Here is a 22563-nt window from a genome sequence, read left to right as displayed (position 1 = left end):
CTCCATCGTTGGGCGATCACGCCTAATTTATTCGACACGAATATATTCCACTAAGACCACTATATTAGTGGTTGAACATAAGTTTTAATATGTATAGAATAAAGCAAACCCCTACCTTAACACACTTAGTATTGCCAGGACAATATCTTGAGAATATATAAGGCAAGTGTTTCGCATTTGTTGTCCGATCACTTGGAATCGGTCTTGCTATTTTAGACAAATGTTATATAAGGTGGAATGCTCTGATGTGGCCGGCAGAAAAATGCATCGTATGTAATAATGTGAAGTTTTCCAAAAAGAGAATGTGTGGAGGGAAGAGGGCACGTTGTTGGGATCGAGAAGCAGAGAATGACGACGGATGCAGATAGATAAGGAGGGGGGATATATCGGCAATCGAACATCTTATAATATCAATAACCGTTTTGACGGGTCTAGTAAAATTGGGTGTCTCATAGACATTTTCATTTGGGCCTGCCGTTAGTCATCCAGCGGTCGATTTCCCTTGCAGTTAACGCTTTGATAGCAAGCGGCTGCAATTTTGTGTGTGACATATTTTGGTTTGTTTAACAGGAGGGCAAAAGGTGCGAGTTTGTTGCTGATTCTCAGGTATAGCTTTAAGACAAAAATTAGCAGCTGAATTCTACCACATCAATATGAGAGAATTGTGATGGATTTGGTGGGACCCCTATTATTAACAGCAAAATGAAACCGCTTTATTTTGGGCAGGTGTGACTTTTTTTTATTCAGAGGTATTCGCCTTACCAGACCACAAGGCAGAAACAATTATCTATTTTTTGTGGACATAGATTTGCGTAACAACCAAGAAACATACCGATCAGGTTTGTGACTTAAATGTCAGATACTACAGGAGATCTGTACGTTATTTGGTTTCCAAAGAAAACTCTCTTTTACAGTATATTTCCCCCAGTCGGGTGGATTGGTTTAGAATCTCAACCAAAACATCAGTGTGCCAAATAGATTGAAAACTCGATAAACTGAAATTAAGGTACCGACTCAAATGGAGGGTTCGTATTTATACGCAAGGCTAAATCAATTCTATATTATCCTCATAACCTTTGTTCCAAACATACATTTTCTCATTTGGAAGTTTTAAAGTTGAGCAAACAAGGAGGTGAAACATACAGTTTCCATAGATATAACCGTTTATCTAAACATTTGTCAGAAAGAATTCTGCTGGTATCAGAACAGTTTGCATGACCTAATAAACATTGCAATCACATCAAAAATTAAAAAATAATAGACGATGGAAAAGTGTAAAAACAGTTGTTTGCGCTTTAAAGTACTAGTCGACTATATAATAGTTTGTAGACAAGAACACTCGTCTGTGCTTTGTAATGTTCAGGTATAAAAATCAGTCGGACAAACATTAATAACTTTTTCATATATTGTGATTCTTGTAAGAATGTGCGAAATATTAAAAATAATGGCTTCGCTGAAGATATTATAATTTGTACGTCGCTGTAACGAGAGGCGTAGCCTGACTTGTGAAAAATATAGAGCAGCGACTGCCGCCCGAGATATCTTAACATGCGCACTTAAGTTCTGCTCACCAATATCATAGACCTGCAGATAACGTGAAATGGTCAGTTGTAGCGTTTACTGGTCAGATTTTTTAAATTCCTATTGATATAATTTGCATGTTTAACACCATTATTCGTTTATTTGGGAAATAATAATAATAATCATCGAATAGAACAGGTAATAATGCGATAAACATTTAGATAAAAGTCATACATCTGTTATACTTGATATATTTGTTTTTCTTCCAGGAACATGTCTGTTATCTTTGGCAAGCGACTCCTCGTTGATCCTTCATATCAGTATCATCAACCCCTCTAGAAAAAAACAGTTTTCGTAAATTTTCATGAATCAAATGTTGTTTCTTTGTTGATAGGGTTATTCTCCGAAATATAGCAACAATAAAAAAAATGAAAAGAATCATTGTTAATACACCAATCAAACATTTTATTTTTCAACAAATACGTAAAACACCTCACAAAAAATCTTTTTAAGGCAAACGAAAGCAGGACAAATTGCTTCATAGAAAGAGCAAAAAGAATACACAAGTGTTTTTTATTTTGTTTATATACGTTTCAAAACGATATTATCCGGATGAGAAGTTCTCCCTAAAACTATGCGGAAAAATTTACTTATTTAGAAATTTAATTAATTCAGTCAAAAGTATTACATCATCATTGTCCCATCAGCTCTATTGTACATCTTAATTAATGTTAATAAATACTAGTACTTTGGAGTGTTCTCCGCTATAATGTTCCTGATAATCCAAGGGCAAGATTGTTTTCCCTGTGTTACACATGAGTATATATATACACGTACATACACGAAGCTCTGGGTATTGCCTAGCTGGTAATTGATCTCAATCTACTTCAAATCTCCACAAGGGGGAAGAAAGAATGTATGTCTGTCTAAAAAAATATTACTGGAACGTCAGCAAAAATACAACAAGGTCTCAACACAAATACTAATAGAACTTAAGCACCTATTTGACGAAGAGACCCTCTACATTATACAGTGTTTCATTGTAATAATGGAAATCTGTTCCTACAATTTATTACAGTCATTGATCAAATAGAGTAAATGAGATACTTAACAATTTTCCAAATTTATCACAAACCATTGAATGTTCGCTAATTTGTATTTAATTGTAGTTGTACTTCTAACGATATCTTCGGGAGAGTATGCATTCACGGAGAACAACGACCGCTTAGTATTTGTTGTGGATAGATATTCGCAAATTATTTGATAAAGGGTTCTTCCTCTTGTTATATATATAGCTATCTATCATTAGAAATACATATGTTTGATTTACTGTAGTAAATAAGAGATTTCTGCAATTTATTAATACAACATGTTTTTATTAAGATCGGCGAGTATCCAAAGCACAATTTACGGGTAATTGTGTTATTTTTTAAATGATTTATGAGGTAAGTTGTCAAATATTGTAAAGTAGCAGTATACAGAAGAGGGTTGTGGCCATGGGTGATATTTTTGTTAAATGGCTAAAAAAAATTATAAAAATAAAACTGTACTAAAATTGGTATAAGCATGATGAAGTGGGCTATGTGGGCTTCACATTTGTAAAAAAATAAGATTTTTTGGTTCGAGAATAAAATTTTGGCCATAAGCCGAAAGGGTGCCTACACATGAAAAGCTAGCTTTACAGGAGGTAAAATTTTGAAAACAGCACACGACGCAAAATTGCAAAAAATCAAGTTTTACAACTTTACTGGGACCCAGATAATTCTGCAACCAGGGAGGTAATCTTTAATTTCAGACAGAACCTAGGAAAACAATTACTAGTGGCGGGGGTCAAATTTGGGTCAAAAATAGCAATTTTTGGCATTTTTTGGTAATTTTTTATGTCGTAACCATGGTTTTTACACAAGTGACATCAATAGAAAAAAGAGGTTTATACACTTCTCAGTACTTTTTATGTTCTGTAAATGTAATGCAGTTTACAAATATATATACATGTATACATGTGTTGTGTAGGGTAAATCTGCTGTGTTTACATTTCCTCGACATGTGCCTTGTTTATCAGAGTCGGGCCATTTCTACTGTATTCTGCTACCTCAGCGAGTTTTTTTCTCAATTTATACGCTATATGTTCAAATTTGTAGTAAGAGAGCTAGTTTTAAAAAAAAGCTTACAGTAACTATGCTATAGATTTGACAATGACAAATCAATCAACCGTTTTCTGATTAAGACGTAAGTACGAAAACAACCCCTATATATATATATATATATATATGTTCTTGAATAAATGGTATGTAAAATAACAATTAGTTAGTCATGTCAAAATGGCATATGACGACATTGTCAACGCTAGATATTGAATTTTCTTATCTAGCCATTTAAAATGGCCTTTTTCATAAGTATTTCGAAAACCGGCTTTAACATACGGGACAAGAGAAACATGAAATTATCACCCAATATAATTATATTACACCTTTATTTCTGACATCACCTTGTGAACCAGGAATGAAACATTCCTATTTCACATCAATATTGGTGTGTTCACTATTAAACTAGATATAAGCAAAAATGATTTTTATAATCTAATTGACTTGGTTGTATATGAGCATTACTTCTTTCATTTGCCTACGGGCACTGTATCGTCATTGAGAGTAATCAACAGAGGAACAGTCCGCGAGAGTTGTGTGGTCGTGTCAGGGCAGTTCTCTGTTGCCTGCATTAAATAGAGAAAAGAGAAAGTACAAAACTAATTTATTATTTGCTTTAGAGTTCTAGTATGATTTAAATTTAGAATGCACTTTATATGAAAATGGGTAGATCTATTTCACATCATCGATCACATTTGTATCAGTGTTGCTGTTGCATAGAAGGAAATGAAATGTTATACAGATATATGAGAAACTCTTAACAGTCAAATGTGGTTTGTTTACAATAAATATCAATTTCCTTTTAACATTGCTCATGTGTTGATATATGTATAATACATCAATACATGAACGAAAAGTAGATATAACGGTAACTATACCTGTATTTGGATTACTTCTGCAACGGATACGACATCCTGGATTTGACTTAATTCTCCAGTGGTAGAATCGATGTCAAAAGATTGGATTAACGGCCCACCTTGTCAGAAAAACGAAAAACCTTTTTTTTAATAAAAGAGAGAGAAGTGGGTGGGGATGGTAATATTTAATTGTATACACAGATAATATAAGGATAGCTGTGGTATAAAAGCATTTCCTAGTTGTCAATGTTTCTATAAATACTCAAATGAGAAAACAGGATGCAGTAAAGGACAACACAGTCAAAATTCATAAAATCGACATTTTGCATACAGCAAGAACTAACTGTGTACTCGAATATGGCATTTTCTTTCTTATATTATGATATTGTTTTAAACATGAAATTTCCAAATACTAGTACACTCAATTGCCTTGATGAAATAGAATTAACTTTGAAATTTTGCTTGATAAAGCTTCGACTTGATGGCGATGATACTAGTCTATATAGGTTACAGGTTTGTGATAGTATGTACATTATACTATTGACATGGATCTGATACATTTGGTCTGTAATATTGTATAACAAACGGATAGGTTATTCTAATGAAATACGCTATCCATACCGAATGGTATTTGTGAAAAATATTCAAATATAAACAGAGCGGTCTTTTAACATTAACGCATGGCGATCACTTTGCAAATAAAAAGATAAAATAATGTAAAAATCAATTAGTTATCTAAAGTCTTATGATAAATTGTGCTAGTGATCCCATTTTGAGAATTATTTCTGTTTACTTACTCTGGACGAGACTATATATGACTGAACAATTGATGGTGGGATCCTGGTCGACAGCATGAATAGCAGACGGGGTTACTGTCAGTTTTCCCTAAACAGCGTAACAATAAAATAAACATTACATAGGTTACCATTTTATATCCGGACGTCAATTACATTAACGTGCATTTGTAAAAAAAATCAAACTTTTAAAAATCATCATCAGAAATTGGTAAAACGTTATAGCAATAAGAAAAACGAAAATAAATATACATTGTGGTATAGCATTATGCCATGCCTCTTGTAATAACCTTATAAAACCAGATTTAAACTTACTCTGTATTTAATGCTTGTATGAGATTTATAAGTAAACTCGTCAAAAGCAGGAGGTAAGTCGTTCACATCCTTGATATTTATTCGAAGTGTTGTCGTTGTTAAACGATTCTGTGGATCCTGTAAATAATAAACAGTGTACTTTTACATACACGTTGATTCTGTGGATCCTGGAATAATAAACAGTGTACTATTACATACACGTTGATTCTATGGATCTTCGAAAAATAAACAGAGTAATAGTATAACAATGTTGATTCTCTTGATCTTGGAATACTAAGCAGTTTAAAATAATAGCCATGTTGATTCTCTGGATCCTGGAAAAATAAACAGTATACTTTTAATTATGCGTTGATTCTGTGGATCCTCGAAAAATAAACAGTGTAATACAATGTATTATAATCATGTTGATAATGTTACATAAGCCTACTTATAATCTGATACTAGTATATATTGATATATATGACCTGACATCATCATATATATATATCCTAACACTATTATATACATAAATTGGCACCAGTATATATAAATAATCTAACACCATTCTATTTATATATTATAACCTAGCACTCATATGTATTATACATAGTTAATATCAATACAATATGACACTAGTTCATACATAACCAAACCCTAGCATAACTATCATAATACACGCTGACACAAGTATATGTTTTATAAATATTAGTGTTGCATTTCCTTTAAATAATGGGTTCAAAATTATCATTGATATATTATATGTAAAATTAATTTGTATGATAGTTTAGTGTACGAAAAATGTTTGACTAGTCATTGGCGCACCTACACTAAAGTGTGTTTAAATAACGTTTTGAACATTCAAATGTAACAAATACACCAAAACCTTTCGCCATCAATACCTTACTAAACGTTACTTAGTTATACTTACAGTTACTCTCACGTTAACCATGAAGTACACCGGCCGTCTTACAGCATACTCCTTGTCAAAGTCTACTTTCTGTTTCAAAACGACGTCCCCAACACTTCCAAGCCTGATCTCCACGACGCCTATCCCGTTAACCTTCCAATCAAAAGTGGATTCATCATCAAACATTTACAGTTTCGAATATCATTCTATTACACTTGTTACAAATACACACAGGTAGTATAAGACACACACCTGATCTTGTGACCACAGTAACCAGAACGTAAATTTCCTAACAAGGAACGTTTGTGGTCAGTGGTAGTTTAGTGTCAGAAGTAGATATGTAAATTTCAACCTTTCTAACATGTTCGAATTATTATAATTGTTATAAAACGTGTTTTCGATGTTGGCTACACGGAGGCCGTGACCGAAGGGTTCGAGTCACGGTACGGCATTTTGTTGTATCTTTGAGCAAGATACTTTACTCCGCTTGTTCCAGTCTACTCAGCTATAGATGAGTACATGGTTGGGCAGTGCTAGAATTGTGCAATGCTAGCTGTTAGCGCCGAAATGGCAGCTCCGGTTGTATGCTCCCAAGGGAGGTCAGAAAGGTATTGGCTGGTTGCAAAGGCCCTATAACCACGGGTAATAATTTGTGAACCGCTTTAAGACGACTTGTTAAACGTTTACATGCCATTTTGTATGCAATTGAAATGAAGAAATAATTGTTGTCAAACGCATAAACTCTACATTTTTAACCACTTAATAGAACCGACGTTCCCTCGTTTTATCATTTCTTGAGTCCTGATTTGTATCACATAAGCACTTCGCCCCGTTCCTTGACTCATCTTTTTATTTTACTTGATCAGATATATTTTTGGCTTTTATTTCACTCTTCAATTTTGATCACTCTTTGATAAATCTACCCACGTTACCTCCTTTATTTAGAGACCATCTGTGTTTAGAGACCAAGCTTAATGTTCCCCATGGTAGTGATATATAAGTTAACCTGTATTAAGAGACCACTTGTGGAAAGTGATTTTATCATTTGAAACATTCCTATCTTGTACAAAACATTTGAAATTCACTACGCTTTATGTTTGAGAGATATGACAACATGAAGTGAGATACCTGTGGGTCAATGGTATAGTTAGTGAGTCGGATGGTGTTTAGTCCGAAGTTAGGTGGACAGTCCTCATCCTTCAGGGTGTTATTGATAAGCAATAGGGTTGTACCAATAGGTGAACTCTAAAGGCAAAAAAAATACCACATGTATTAATACAGGATCATTTTTGTGACAAACATAATAACCTTGGATATCAGTGTAAGAAGTTGTGATATTACCTTGGATATCACAATTAAAAGGGGTGGTGATCTTACCTCTGCTATCGTTATTGAAAGAGGTTATACTCTTACCTCTGGTATCGTTATTGAAAGAGGTTATGCTCTTACCTCTGTTATCGTTATTGTAAGAGATGACGAACTTACCTTGGTATCGTTATTGTACGAGATGATAATCTTACCTCTGGTATCGTTATTGTAAGAGATGATGATTTTGCCTCTGATATCGTCATTGTACGAGATTATGATCTTACCTCAGGTATCGTTAATGTAAGAGGTTATAATTTTACCTCTGGTATCGTTATTGAAAGGGGTTATGGTCTAACATCAGGTATCGTTATTGTACGAGATGATGATCTTACTTCTGGTATCGTTATTGTACGAGATGATGATCTTACCTCTGTTATCGTTATTGTAAGAGATGATGATCTTACCTCTGGAATGGTTATTGTAAGAGATGATGATCTTACTTCTGGTATCGTTATTGTAAGAGGTTATGATCTTACCTCTGGTATCGTTATTGTAAGAGATGATGATCTTACCTCTGGTATCGTTATTGTAAGATATGATGATCTTACCTCTGGTATCGTTATTGAAAGAGGTTATACTCTTACCTCTGGTATCGTTATTGAAAGAGGTTATGCTCTTACCTCTGGTATCGTTATTGTAAGAGATGACGAACTTACCTTGGTATCGTTATTGTACGAGATGATGATCTTACCTCTGGTATCGTTATTGTAAGAGATGATGATTTTGCCTCTGGTATCGTTATTGTACGAGATAATGATCTTACCTTAGGTATCGTTATTGTAAGTGATGATGATTTTGCCTCTGATATCGTCATTGTACGAGATTATGATCTTACCTCTGGTATCGTTATTGAAAGGGGTTATGGTCTAACCTCAGGTATCGTTATTGTACGAGATGATGATCTTACTTCTGGTATCGTTATTGTACGAGATGATGATCTTACTTCTGTTATCGTTATTGTAAGAGATGATGATCTTACCTCTGGAATGGTTATTGTTCGAGATGATGATCTTACCTCAGGTATCGTTATTGTACGAGATGATGATCTTACCTCAGGTATCGTTATTGTAAGAGGTTATAATTTTACCTCTGGTATCGTTTTGAAAGGGGTTATGATTTTACCTCTGGTATCGTCATTGTAAGAGATGATGATCTTACCTCTGGTATTGTTATTTTACGAGATGATGATCTTACTTCTGTTATCGTTATTGTAAGAGATGATGATCTTACCTCTGGGATCGTTATTGTAAGATATGATGATCTTACCTCTGGTATCGTTATTAAAAGGGGTTATGGTCTAACCTCTGGTATCGTTATTGTACGAGATGATGAACTTACCACTGGTATCGTTATTGTACGAGATGATGATCTTACCTCAGGTATCTTCATTGTAAGAGATGATGATCTTACCTTTGGTATCGTCATTGTAAGAGATGATGATCTTACCTCTGGTATCGTTATTGTAAGATATGATGATCTTGCCTCTGGTATCGTCATTGTAAGAGATGATGATCTTACCTCTGGTATCAGTATTGTACGAGATGATGATCTTACCTCTGGTATCGTTATCGTAAGAGGTTATGATCTTACCTCTGGTATGGTTATTGTAAGAGATTATGATCTTACCTCTGGTATGGTTATGGTTAAAGGTTGTATCCTGAACTCAGGTTTGAATTCATCCACTTCGAGGTTGCTCACCGTAAAACTCTGAAACATTTTCAAGTCAACTACATAAATGCTTATGATCATTTCTAATGAATGCTGAAATATAAATTTAGACAATTTTAAACATACAACCAGTTAGGCAGATCAAAGACATATTTAGAAAAGTAATTCTAAATCAGAGTGACACCTCGTTGATCACCTGTAGGTTGGCTTTGATATTGGTCCTTAGATTTCAAATTCCAGTACAAGATAACGTTCAAATAAATAAAAAATCCTTTGTTATACATTTATCTCTTTTGATTTATAGAAGCTGTAATGGGGTACTCTATGAAGCCTCCTCAAAACAAATAAATGATAGGTTTTCATTTAAGTGTGTGTTAACATTTCTCTTTTCTGTACATTGATAGTTAAAAGGGTAAAGGAAAGAGAGTCAACTGAAACGTTCTTATCGGGACGTCATGATACAAGGAGATGTATAATCAATACTTACCAGAGGTATGGGTGCAGAATTCCCAGGATCTTTACAGGTTATACCAATGATAAATGAGTTCAGTTGCTTATTCTGTAAAATAAATTATGTCAATTTTGTTTTAACTTTTATTATCAATTTTGAAACCATTGAATAAAATAAGGGGTTTCTACAGTTTAATAATTATTACATTTAACTAATTATTGCCAATTATCCAGTTGGAAAAACCAATTATTTCATATACATAATTATAACATTTAACTAAGTATTACCAATTACCCTGTACAGATAGCTAATTATACATTTAATTACTAATTTCAAATAACCCTTTGGGATATATAATTCAATGCAACAAAAATCCTATTCTTATGACTAATTACATATTTAATTCATAATGACAATCCATGATTTACATACATAAATTTTACAGAAATAGTCTGTGTTGAGTGGTTTAAGAAGCTTGACTTCAACATGCGTGTCAGACTTTGAAATATTGATAAAGTTCTCAAACAGGTCCTGTTCCAGCGCCTTGTCAATGTTCACTGCGTTGTCAACCTCACTAAGAGTGAAGTTCCAAATCAACGTTGGTGAGGTTGTTGTGTTCAGAAGGACAGTGTCTGTAAAACAAAATAAGACAATTATCTTCGACCTTTGACGCTTAGTGACAAAAACAATGTCAAACAGACTAAGGGTAAACGTTAATAATATGAACCGGTAATCAGTAAACAAGATTGCTGAGAAATGTTGCTATATTGCTACATTTAATGTATGTCATCTTCAAACAAGAAAAACTTACCATTTTCTATTTCGCTGATACGAACGAGAGCAGGATATATTCCCTGGAGGCTCTCAACACAATTCCCATTGACTGTAATATAATAGTGAGTTCTCCATTTTTAACCTCTTTACAAAGTTATTTTGTAACATTAGTAAGTGTAATGACTATCTATCCAATCCTTAGGACATTTTCAGATTTTCTGAAACTGCAATGAAAATTACGAAGGGTTCAAATAAACATTACGAAGGGTTCAAATAAACAGAGTGGCAATTGAAATAAGGAAAGCATTGCACGAATGCAACTAATTTGGAAAATTCGTTCTTTTTATCAGTCCTCCCTAAGTATTTACTAGTCCATTCCAAATTACATTACGCCCCAACAAAGTGTGTAACTATTTCGGAACTTGTTTTTTTCCCAATCAGTATATTACAAGCACACATATTTGTAGTGTTGCAATGGAACAGTGGTACATACCAATGTTAACGAGGATAGGTGGGAAACAGATAACAATCACTATCCATGACGAAACGGCCATGACTCGGGAAGGCGTGACTGCCGGAGGTATTGATTTCTTGTCAGTGTGTTCGCTGCTCACCCACACATGTTGGTGTGACGTATTATGCTGTATGAGAAATGAAAATGCATTCATGAAAAATAAGAAATAAAAAACGAAAATCTGATTATCCTGCGATCACTTCGTTAAGATTACATCAGAAGAGAGGTTTCTACGTTAAATATCGTGATATGTGACCTTAATATGTATATATATATATATTCAAGGAATAGACTGTTGACGTTAACATCATTAAAATAAAAACCAATGTGCTTTTTAGGCAGTTCCCTTAACATAACTCTTGTTTGTTGCTAGTTTGACTTTTCCTAGACTCGCTGTCACGGGAAACATAGTAACGTACTAATATGTACACTCATAGATGTACATTGAAGATGTTGAGGTCAAGTTGACAATATGTCTTGGCATTGTGTTTTTTTAATTAAAGGGATTCTTGTGATAAAGTGAGATGGATTGTATACTTCAGGAATTCTCGTAAAACTACTAAAATTATATAAAACATCTCAAACAAAGACAAAGACAAAGTGTAAAAAAAATTACCTATGTCTCACATTCGTGACACTTCGCCTTCAAGACAAAAACTACATACACATACTTTTTTGAATATTTTGTTTTATAAGCATGGATATTGTGTCCTGTTGTGAAACATCTATCCAAAATGATAAAATATACGTGCTGTTTGTATACAAATGCCTACTGTTCTTTTACCAGCTGGACACTGACAACAATAATATGTGTACATGATCATCAGTATCTTTACTGTCATATTTGATCCAGACATTGTACTTTGTTTGAGTTTTATGTCTGGAACGAATCTGATCACGTAATAATTCTGCTGAGTTGCGATTCACACAGACCTCATAGTCACATTCAGATGTAGGGTGTTCTGAGATAACCATCCAGCTTCATAACATCAGCTCCGTCAGTTTGGAGCAATTCACGTAGCCAACCACATTGTGGCTGAAGAATATTTCTTATCTTGCACCTGTTCTTATTCAAATCTTTGAACCTAACTTCGAACTTCCAATACAGATAGACCTTATGTTGTAGTTTGTATTTCCACTACAGTTTTACTGAGAAACTGACAAAATTGACATGTCATCAAGGGTGTCAGAAAACAAAAGAATAAGGGACAAGCTTCCAAGTATACTTTACGAAGGTTCTGGCGTGTCAGGTGGGTAAGTCTCAATTGTAGACAGGTCAGGTATTCCATCAAGTAGAAGTACGATTTCAAACTGAACAGATAGGTATAATACGACCTATTAGAACATTATAGGTTGGAACACACCTTTTATTTAGCCATGTGTAGGAATCTGAATAAGTGACTGAGTATGGTGTTAATATTACTACAAGATCAATCATTGATGAATTTCGCAATAATTTACATGCAGGTAGATAAATGGCAAATTTTCAAAGAGATTGCACTTCATTTAAAGCGTTGTAAATAAACGTTAGCGGTTTCAGAAAAAAAAAAAATTTTTACCATACAAGGAATATATATGTAGCATATTTTGTTAGCAATAACATTTGGATTGACACTATAAACACGAGGAATGTGAACACGAGGAATGTGAAGTTATGTCAAGTGATCTGTTTAGCTCAATTTGAACGCCAGTTTTGAAAAAGAACCCAGTACTAGCTTCACAGAGTCTAGTAATTACACAAATCAAAACAGGTAATTACACAACTACACCAAAAATAGCATTAAAATGATTATATCTGCAGATACGAGAGGTGAAAAAGATAAACACTCAACCATAACAGAAAAAGCCTCAAATGATAACAACTGTAGATTTAGAAAATCAAAATAGGTAAACAAACGACTATACCAGAAATAGTATAAAATGATAATCGCTGTAGGTACTGAATGGAACAAGGTAAACAAACCACTTATAAATGTATACGTGGAACAGCCTATACATGATATTTGCTATAAACACGTTAATTAAAAACAGTCGACACACAACTTTTCCAGAAATAGCCTAAAATGATAATCACTATAGATACAGAAGGTGTAAAGGTTAACACTAAAAGATACTTGAAATGACCTAAAACTGATAATCACTGTAGATACAGAAAGCGAAAAAGTAAACACAACTATACCGGAAATAGCTTACAAATGACTATCGCTGTAGATACAGAATGTAAGAAGATAAACACAAAATTATACCAGAAAATAACATTGAATGATTATCGTTTTAGATACAGAATTTAAGAACATAAACCAAACGACTATACGTGAAATAGCATTAACCTGATCATCGCTGTATAGCTACTGTGAGTATAAATGTAAAAAGATGACAACTGCTGTAGATTCTGAAGTATTTAGCGGTTGTGTTCATAATTAGGATGTTTTATATTTCAAACGAGACAAATGTGCTGAAATCAAAATAAAAACATCTTCAGAAACATTCCAGCTTTAGTAGTGGTGTAGAGTAGAAATGGCCTGATCCCCACAATAACAATGTCTGAGAAATACAAGTAGACGGTAGAGTTATACATATAGAGCGTAGTCATACTACAGACACATACGTTAACTACTTGTCATTGCAATTGTAGAACAGTAATGAAAATGAGTAAACATACTTTCCCACATGTTCCAAACTAGTGAAATCCATGGTTGCCACATTAAAAACGCTAAAAAGGTAAGTTATAAAAAAAGATACTATCTCCTGTCCTCTGAAGCTGGCTTTTGTTGTATGGGCACTGATTTCAGAATGACAAATGTGTTATCTTTAACGCCAAAAAGTAATATATATTTTCAAATATGATGCCCACTTTGTCCACTTCGTCATGAATATATTGATTTCATAAGGAATTTTTTTTTACATTAAAACGGCTTATATATGGTACAAAAAATATCCCCCACGACCAAAATACGTCACTGTCATTGCTACTTATACAGCAATGTTATGTTAAACCTGTTGTCGTGTCTTTGTCCATGTCCACATACTTCCTCTTTCCCTGGGATTGACAGTTTATTTCAAGATGTATTAATCTTAAACATTTATCTCGGATTTCAATTTGCTAGGAAACGTATTTACATGTATATAGGTGATATTGTTATTTGTGATGAGAATGATCCTTTGAAGAATATTTTTTTTAACAGGATGATTTCCCGATAGATACGTCAATGAAATGATTATTGATTTATTTTCATTTCCTTGATCTTATTTAGGAATACTGTGGCGTATCTGTTGTTGTGTCAATGACATGTTTAAATGTCATAAATTGAAAAACAGAAAACGTGTCACACACACATCAACATGTTCAGATTCTTCCTCTTAACGTGGGATTGACAGATTATTTACAGATGGTTAATATTCAACATTTACCTCGATTAACTTACATTTGTGCTTCTCAAGACACGGATTTCAATTTCAATTTGCTAGGAAACGTGTTTACATGTACGTGATATTGTTATTGGTGATAAGGAAAGTCCTATGAAGAATGAATCAATTTTTTCTTAACATGATGGTTTTCTCATAATTAATCTCATTTATGATTACTGTATATAACACGCTGTTGTGTCAATTACATGTTTAAATGTCATTAAATGAATCACAGAAAACGTATCACACACAAAGCAACGTTTGCAAACCACTGGAAAGTAACCAGGTCGTATTAAACACCGTAGACACCATGAACATTTGAAGCAAAATGATAACACAGGTAGCAATTGATTATATATGAAGTGCAATATTTTTTGTGTATATTTGATTAAAGGGGTAGGGACCCGTAAGGATTGATCTTTTTGCAAAAGAGCTTTAACCGAGCTGAGTAAAAACATCAAAAGCTTTACAAAAAATCTTCTATTTTCAGAGTTAACCCGATAGGATCAAATGTTTTAAGGGAATATTATCACACCTTTAAAAAAAAAAAAATCCATGGGATTGATCTTTTTATCCCCTAATTTTATCCTCTGAGTTAGTGGCAATACTGGAGTTGCGGGAAGAGTATGTCACAGCCAGTCTTTGTGAAAGAAACTAAGAGAAAATAAGAAACTTTAGGTACAGTTGTGGGATCGCACAACGTTACACGATGTGCGGTGTGCGCACGATGTGTGCATGAAGTGCGAACGATAAAAATTTGGACGATCATTGCTTGCGCACACTTGTGCGGACGATCGACGAACGTTGTGCGATAACAATCGTGGTTGGTGTAAATTGAGGAATGGCTTAACAATATATACGGTTTGGTGTTTAAACATATAAACTTGATTGTTTAGTACGTTTCTATATTTAGCTACAACTATAAGCTTATCTTTCTGTCTATACTTTAGAAATGGTTTGTTCTGTTTTTTAAACGACCTTAATGTACACATGTAAAATTACAACACAGTCTCGGCAACACAGGTAAACATAGCCACTTTGTACCTCGACCGTAGTTTTCCCCCGCCCGGGGCACTTACGTAACTCGCCAAGGTATGAAAACCAGGTGAAGGAGAGCTATTAATCGAAACGAATGCAAATAACAAATACTAAACGTCCTGTTGTGATTTCATAACTGTCATACGGTATCACATAGCAGCTATATGTGTCAGGCACAGGCCAGGTAACACTCCGGTCACTCATCAAATTGTTATTTACCTGTTCTGTTACCTATCTAGGAGCCAAATCCATTCTTGACAGCCTAACGGTCACTGTAATACTGTGTTACATGCATTGTAAAATTGTACATAATGTTAATTATTGTATTGAGAAATTACAATAATAAATACAATCTACATTATTGCATACAAGCCTTCCATATTTTTTTTCATTCCGTAATATTGATCAACAAATTGTACAAAATAGCACAGATGTGCGGAGAGAAGCGCACAACGGGGCGAACGATTGTTAAATCGCCCAGTTGTGCGCACCATGTACATGTGTGGACGATGTATGCACGGTGTGCGCACGGTATTTTTGATGCGTTGTGCGGTCACACAACTGTAGCCACAACAAAATAATGTTTCAAATATCCGTTTTTCAATTCTTATAAATATTTAGAACTTGTGGTAATCTATATGCTCCAATAGTAACACTTGGTCTTCGGATCTATTGCTTCCTTTTCTCACTTCCCTTCTTTTACTTTCCGGCAGTGTCCATCGAGCACTATACTTTATATGTCCATAGCATTCATTTGCAGGAACTTTAAACTCCAAAGGTCATTATTTATAGTAATACATACTGATTTGAAGTTAACCTTTCATATGGTAAAATTACATCTAAATGTTGCATTTCCATGGTATATAAGATAGGAAATATGTCTCCTGTTTATGTGATATTCAGAAAAAGGTTATGTGCGCACCATGTGTGGACGATGTATGCACGGTGTGCGCACGGTATTTTTGATGCGTTGTGCGGTCACACAACTGTAGCCACAACAAAATAATGTTTCAAATATCCGTTTTTCAATTCTTATAAATATTTAGAACTTGGGGTAATCTATATGCTCCAATAGTAACTCTTGGTCTTCGGATATATTGCTTCCTTTTCTCACTTCCCTTCTTTTACTTTCCGGCAGTATCCATCGAGCACTATACTTTATATGTCCATAGCATTCATTTGCAGGAACTTTAAACTCCAAAGGTCATTATTTATAGTAATACATACTGATTTGAAGTTAACCTTTCATATGGTAAAATTAAATCTAAATGTTGCATTTCCATGGTATATAAGATAGGAAATATGTCTCCTGTTTATGTGATATTCAGAAAAAGGTTATTCGCGAAGGGAGGGAATGTGTTGATACATGTCCCATTAGCTATCTATGTAAGGTCCCACAGCAATGCCTCTACCCAGTCACTTATACAGCTAAGTATACGGTTAACAACTTGTCTGCGGCTTTACCGAGCTATACGTGAAATGTATCGCAAGGCTTTGTGAAATTCATAACGTTATCAGCTATGACTAATTCAGAAAGCAGCTAGGCGGGCTGTATGTGTTTTTATTACATTGTTGGTACCCATATCTGAGTAACAGCTACCTTTAGATATCGGGTGTATTAATAAGATTTCAACATATTTTTGTATATTGTCGTTTAATGTTTAAGATGTTTTTGGTGACATATAGATATTATTGGATGAGCAAACTATTCATATAAGATTCATTATACCATGATATTTTTTCTATGCGAAAATAGTGACAATTATAAACATTTCTCTGGCAGTGGTTAAGTGTTCAACGACACCATTCTGAAGTTGATGACGTAACGTCTATCTTTATGATTTGACATTATGATAAATCAATCTGTTACGTCAGAATTCAAAGGTTATAACATCAGCTACATAAATAGTAACACGGGTTTATAAACTGAGTAGCGCACAAGATATACACTTGTTTACATTACCAAACACATAATTATTCCGAATGATTATGATAATGTAAGACTCGGAACTCCATTTTATAGTTTCTTTATTAATTTTGTCGGAATTTCTTCTTATGTCTGAAATATCAATGGTATTGACAATGTATAAACCATGATCAAGCCGGACGCAGTTTGTATCAGGATCTTCTTCATTAGTATAATAAATTAGCATACTGTTGTGTACGTAAAGTAGTAGCGATCTGTTATATTTTCACAAATGTATTACTAATATATATCACTAGAAGTGAGTTTACACATTTGTCTTGTGTTCGATAGAAATTCCAATTTCCACTGTGGTGTATTATCTCAATTCGGCTCATACACTAAACCTGTTTACTTTATCCTTAAACACTGGTAAATATTTAGTAATAAAAGTCTTCGTGTGGTTTTCTACGTTTCTCATCAGACTGACAGTCATCCTTTTCAAATGGACGTCAATTGTGTATACAAAGACTTGTCTTAATACCGACGACACCGGACATCAAGCAATTTGAGAGGTGATAGTATTGTAAATTGATCAATATTTGGCAAACGAAGAACCAGTTTATAGCACTATAGCGATAGCGATTGTAGTCAACTCCGATTGCTTATATTACTTAAAACGAATCTTGAGTCTTCGTTTCAAAGGTAATGTATAACATTCCTGAGAGGTCTAAATAATGAAATATTGTTGGAACCACGTGTTTTAACACTGCAGCACGACTATGCAATAGTCACGGAAACAACAATATCGACATCTGTTTTAAAAACATAAAAATTAGAGCATAAAAAAGAAGTTTTAATGACTTTTTAAAAACACACAAGTGCACAAAAATACAATATTCAAATATGTTTTGTAAACACACTACAGCACGGTTATACAATATTTAAATCTTTTTCTAAGTCAAATTAGAGCATTTGTCACATCTCATAATTTCGAACAGACTCGGATTTTGTTTTCATCGACTGTCCGCCTGAAAATAAAGTATTCTATTGTGTCAGTGTTAATTGTATAAGGGCAGTGCGATGCTTTTTAGATTGGGATTTTTGCAATATATAAGTAAATTTACAATTACAACTTTTATATGGAATATCCACTGTGTGTAAACAATCAAGAGAAAGTGGTATATTTTACAGTGTTAAAATATAGAATCCTGATTAACAGAAATAAGACATTAACTGTCGTTTATATGTGAGAATTCTCAACAGAGCAGACACATACACACATTGTCACTTCCGCGTTGTGATCAAAGTCTAACTTTGAATACATGCCGCTCTTTATAATACGTTCTCCGTTTGGTTATGTAAAATAATCGTTACGCTATTTTCAGGTATATATGTATTCATCCTAAGGTAAAGCTACACACTTAAGTTAACTTAATGTCTTATTCCAATTTAGCATCGTGTACCTTGTCACATACTAATTGAGTGAATGTAATCACTTAAAGTCATATTTGCAACACAGGTAACAAATGTCTTCAAGTGCAGCTTGCAGAGGACCATGTTTTGAGTACATTAGTAAAGTTTATTTTTATAATGATGCATAAGAGCTTTTTTATCAGTTTACATATATATCCATGTTTATTTTCAAAATTATACATGTAAATATGTGAACCTTTATCCAACTATTACTCTAGTAATGATATGTATAAATAACTATAATTGCAAGTACCACAGTATACACTGAAAACAATTCAACAGAAATAAGTAGTGCTTTCATTGTTGTTAGAAGCAAGATATGATTATTTTCTCCTTCATTTGTGTGAAACGTGATCATTCATTTGTATAAAACGTGAATGACATCACAGAAAATGAATCCATACCTGTCAATCCCAATGTTTTCCTGTATTCTCTCTCCAAGAAATTTGTGGTAAGACCTATCCTGTATTTTCCTCTGCAACAAGGTTTAGAACCCGTATATCCAAAGTGTTATAGCTGGTTATAAGTTTATAACATAAAATCTACTCCTTTGTGTTTGTAGTAGGGAACTCAGATTTCAGCGGGAGGAATTCGGCAATGTATATCACATCATTCCTCTTTTTTAGTTTTCTTTGATAAACCACCCCTAATGGCAGACAACAGGAAAATTGGTGTACTGTGTTTGCTTGATAAATGTGAACAAGTTACGTGTCCCCCTGATCAGTCTACATGTAAATCCAGGTAACCTAGGTGTGGAGAGATAAGAGAAGTACGGGAGCTAGCCAGCGTTGATAGATTTAATTAAGCATTGAACTGTTTTTGTATGGTATTTATGATCTATTTGAAAGACACAGCTTTGCAAGCAAACAACATAATGCGCGCTAATACCATACAAAAACAGTTCAATACTTATATTTACGTTTTCTCTGCCTCTTATGTTCTTTTTTAACTTATATTTTATATCTAAAATGAAAAATGCCCGCCTTATCGACAGTCCACACAATTTCGTTCAATAGTTTGAACAGCGTATTGTCGCGTGCTGATTGGCAAACAAAGTTAACAAACACTTCGATTTTATTCCACAATTCATTATAATACAATTGCGTATGCTATGTCTATAGGGTGATTTACGTTTATCAATAGAAATCTGAGCTGAAAGTTAGATTTTCGCGCATGGATAAATACAGTGAACACCGTGAATACGACCTTGACCTCCACGAGGGAGTTATTTTTGGAAGTTAATTCGAAAGTTTCTCTTTGCTCATTTTGTGAAGAATCCAGATGTGAATTTACTTGTTGATTGTATGGGAATCTGACTACAGTCGGTACAGAATCTATAACAGCCTCGTTATTCGACATGTCGTGATCAGAAACTAAGGAAACCGTTGCTGCGTGACGCGTGGAACTGATATCGTTTGAAGTGAGTGATCTTGCGACGGAGCACAGGGGTCCGTTATAAATGTCTAAAATGTTTATGTGTGCTGTGACTCATATCAGTAGGTCTGTACCATATGTGTCAGTAGGTCTATAGAATATGTGTATTTCAGACATTTGTAACTAACCCCTGTTGATCAGTGCAGTGTAACAGACGATATTTCAGATAAATTGCATGAGTGTTAAAATTGTTTCCATTGCCGGCATTGGTGATTTCAACCGATGTGCATTTTGTACGATATTGCAGACCTTGGTCTTGTTTTTGTTGTAATAAAAATAATTTTTATTTACTATTTTCTTTTGCACATAAATTTACAATGACATTGTCAAGTCTCACAATTTCCAGCGATATTTCAGCAGCCGTCATGTTTATTTACATTGGATATTGTAGTTCCGGTCAGTGTTGTATTAATACGCTAAGAATTGTGTCTCGTGCTGCATGGTAATTAAAGTCCCATCAACAACACAGCTTTCAAAGAGGCTATATAGTGACAATGCCATGCAAATGTTAATATTGTGGTTTGATAGCGAGGGAGGGTTTATGCTGGCGCATATTTCCAAATGTCGTGATTGTTTGATTAATGTTGCTTAACGGTATTGTTCCGGTAAGTACAGAAACACCTGACTATCCAAAGTCTATTCGCTGATGGCGTATGACTGCAGATAGAATGACACATACGCTGCATATAAGTATATTTAAAATTTGTTCTGATGTGTTAAAATATCAGCTGAGATCCCCTCCTCCCACAGCATTACACAGAAACGCTGGGCTATCCAAAACCTACACGCTGCTGGAATTTGGCTGAAATAGAGTGACTCACACGACTAAATTAATTAATTAATAAACAAAGACACAAAAAAGAACAAAGGAGGTGAGTTTTAATGAATGTTAAATCTTACCGTATGAGAAAGGTACAGAACCAGTCACCTATGAAAATACCTCATTAGTCTGTCCCCTGTCCAATTGATATCAATGTATCTGATGCCTTTTACGATGCAACACTGCAATAACGTATGCTTATTTTATTATCCATTCAACAGTGCACGCATTTCCGGTATAATTTGAACATCAGGTGAAAATGTTAGGAATTACCTATTTTAAAAACAGTGAGTCAATACAGGAAGCATAGAAAGGGGAAGCCTTTACTGCCCCACGAGTCAATTTTATCCATTTAGAATTTAACGTTGATGCATACATGTACTTGAGGTAAAGAGAAAGACAATCTATGTGTTAATTGTTCCACGTGTAGAAATTAAGCTGGAGGGCGTATAAAACCCTTTTTAATCATACAGATTTGTAACTATCGGCGACAAAAGATTTTTTTTTTCACGCAAATCATTTAAAAATAAATTCCAACAAAAATCTGTACTGTACATACTAGCTCTCCACACAAAAAAACTATGAAAATTATCGACTAAGACATACATTTCTCCCGCTTTTTTACTTCTGAGCTCGAAAAAATAACGTTATCTCGAGTAAATCACAGAAAGTATGTCACTAACGAAAAAAGACGAGGAAAAAAAATGAAATTAGAAAACGACTTCATCTTTGTATTTCATCGTCACGATTTAGATATTATTATAATAACTCTCTCATCGTTTATGGATGCAGCAGAGTACTGATACTTTGTCAGGTGAATCGTGTTTGTAAGCGTATTTTGTATTTACTTGTCTCACGGATTAAGCAGAATCTTGTGTTTACTTTTTATCGTCAATGAAAGAGCGTCCTCTAGTGTTGTCAACATAAACCAAGTGTACATACTTAAAACTGTTCAATTATTGAACGAAAATTGTAAACCTTATAGCATGTACATTGCTAAAAGGTAAACGGCGCTCACCTTACTTGAACCAGTTTTCTCTTTTATATAGCTTCGCTTACAATAAATTTAACCCGAAATAATGCGGCTTGATGACGTGACAAAACATTGTTGTAAGGAAACCACCCATTACAAACCAAAAGTTCATCCAAAACACAACGCCAGACATAACGTCCTAAAAATGTTATCAGTTTC

General features: G+C 34.1%; 1 protein-coding gene across 1 annotated transcript; it reads right to left on the bottom strand.

Moving 5' to 3' along the window:
• Nucleotides 1-3564: 3564 nt before the first annotated feature.
• Nucleotides 3565-19869, bottom strand: LOC110466950 (cadherin-23-like). Its single transcript, XM_021523774.1, has 12 exons — nt 19522-19869; nt 11272-11419; nt 10816-10887; nt 10437-10636; nt 10041-10112; nt 9512-9592; nt 7646-7762; nt 6539-6670; nt 5632-5748; nt 5320-5407; nt 4544-4641; nt 3565-4231 (listed from the first exon to the last, which is right to left on the bottom strand). The coding sequence occupies exons 2-12, from the start codon at nt 11330-11332 to the stop codon at nt 4136-4138; spliced, it is 1134 nt and encodes a 377-aa protein (XP_021379449.1). The 5' UTR covers nt 11333-11419; nt 19522-19869; the 3' UTR covers nt 3565-4135.
• Nucleotides 19870-22563: the final 2694 nt, after the last annotated feature.

This window comes from Mizuhopecten yessoensis, unplaced genomic scaffold (assembly GCF_002113885.1).
Source record: "Mizuhopecten yessoensis strain PY_sf001 unplaced genomic scaffold, ASM211388v2 scaffold11149, whole genome shotgun sequence".
Classification (NCBI taxonomy): domain Eukaryota; kingdom Metazoa; phylum Mollusca; class Bivalvia; order Pectinida; family Pectinidae; genus Mizuhopecten; species Mizuhopecten yessoensis.
Note: the sequence above shows the minus strand (reverse complement) of the source record. Positions and strands in the feature narration are given on the sequence as shown.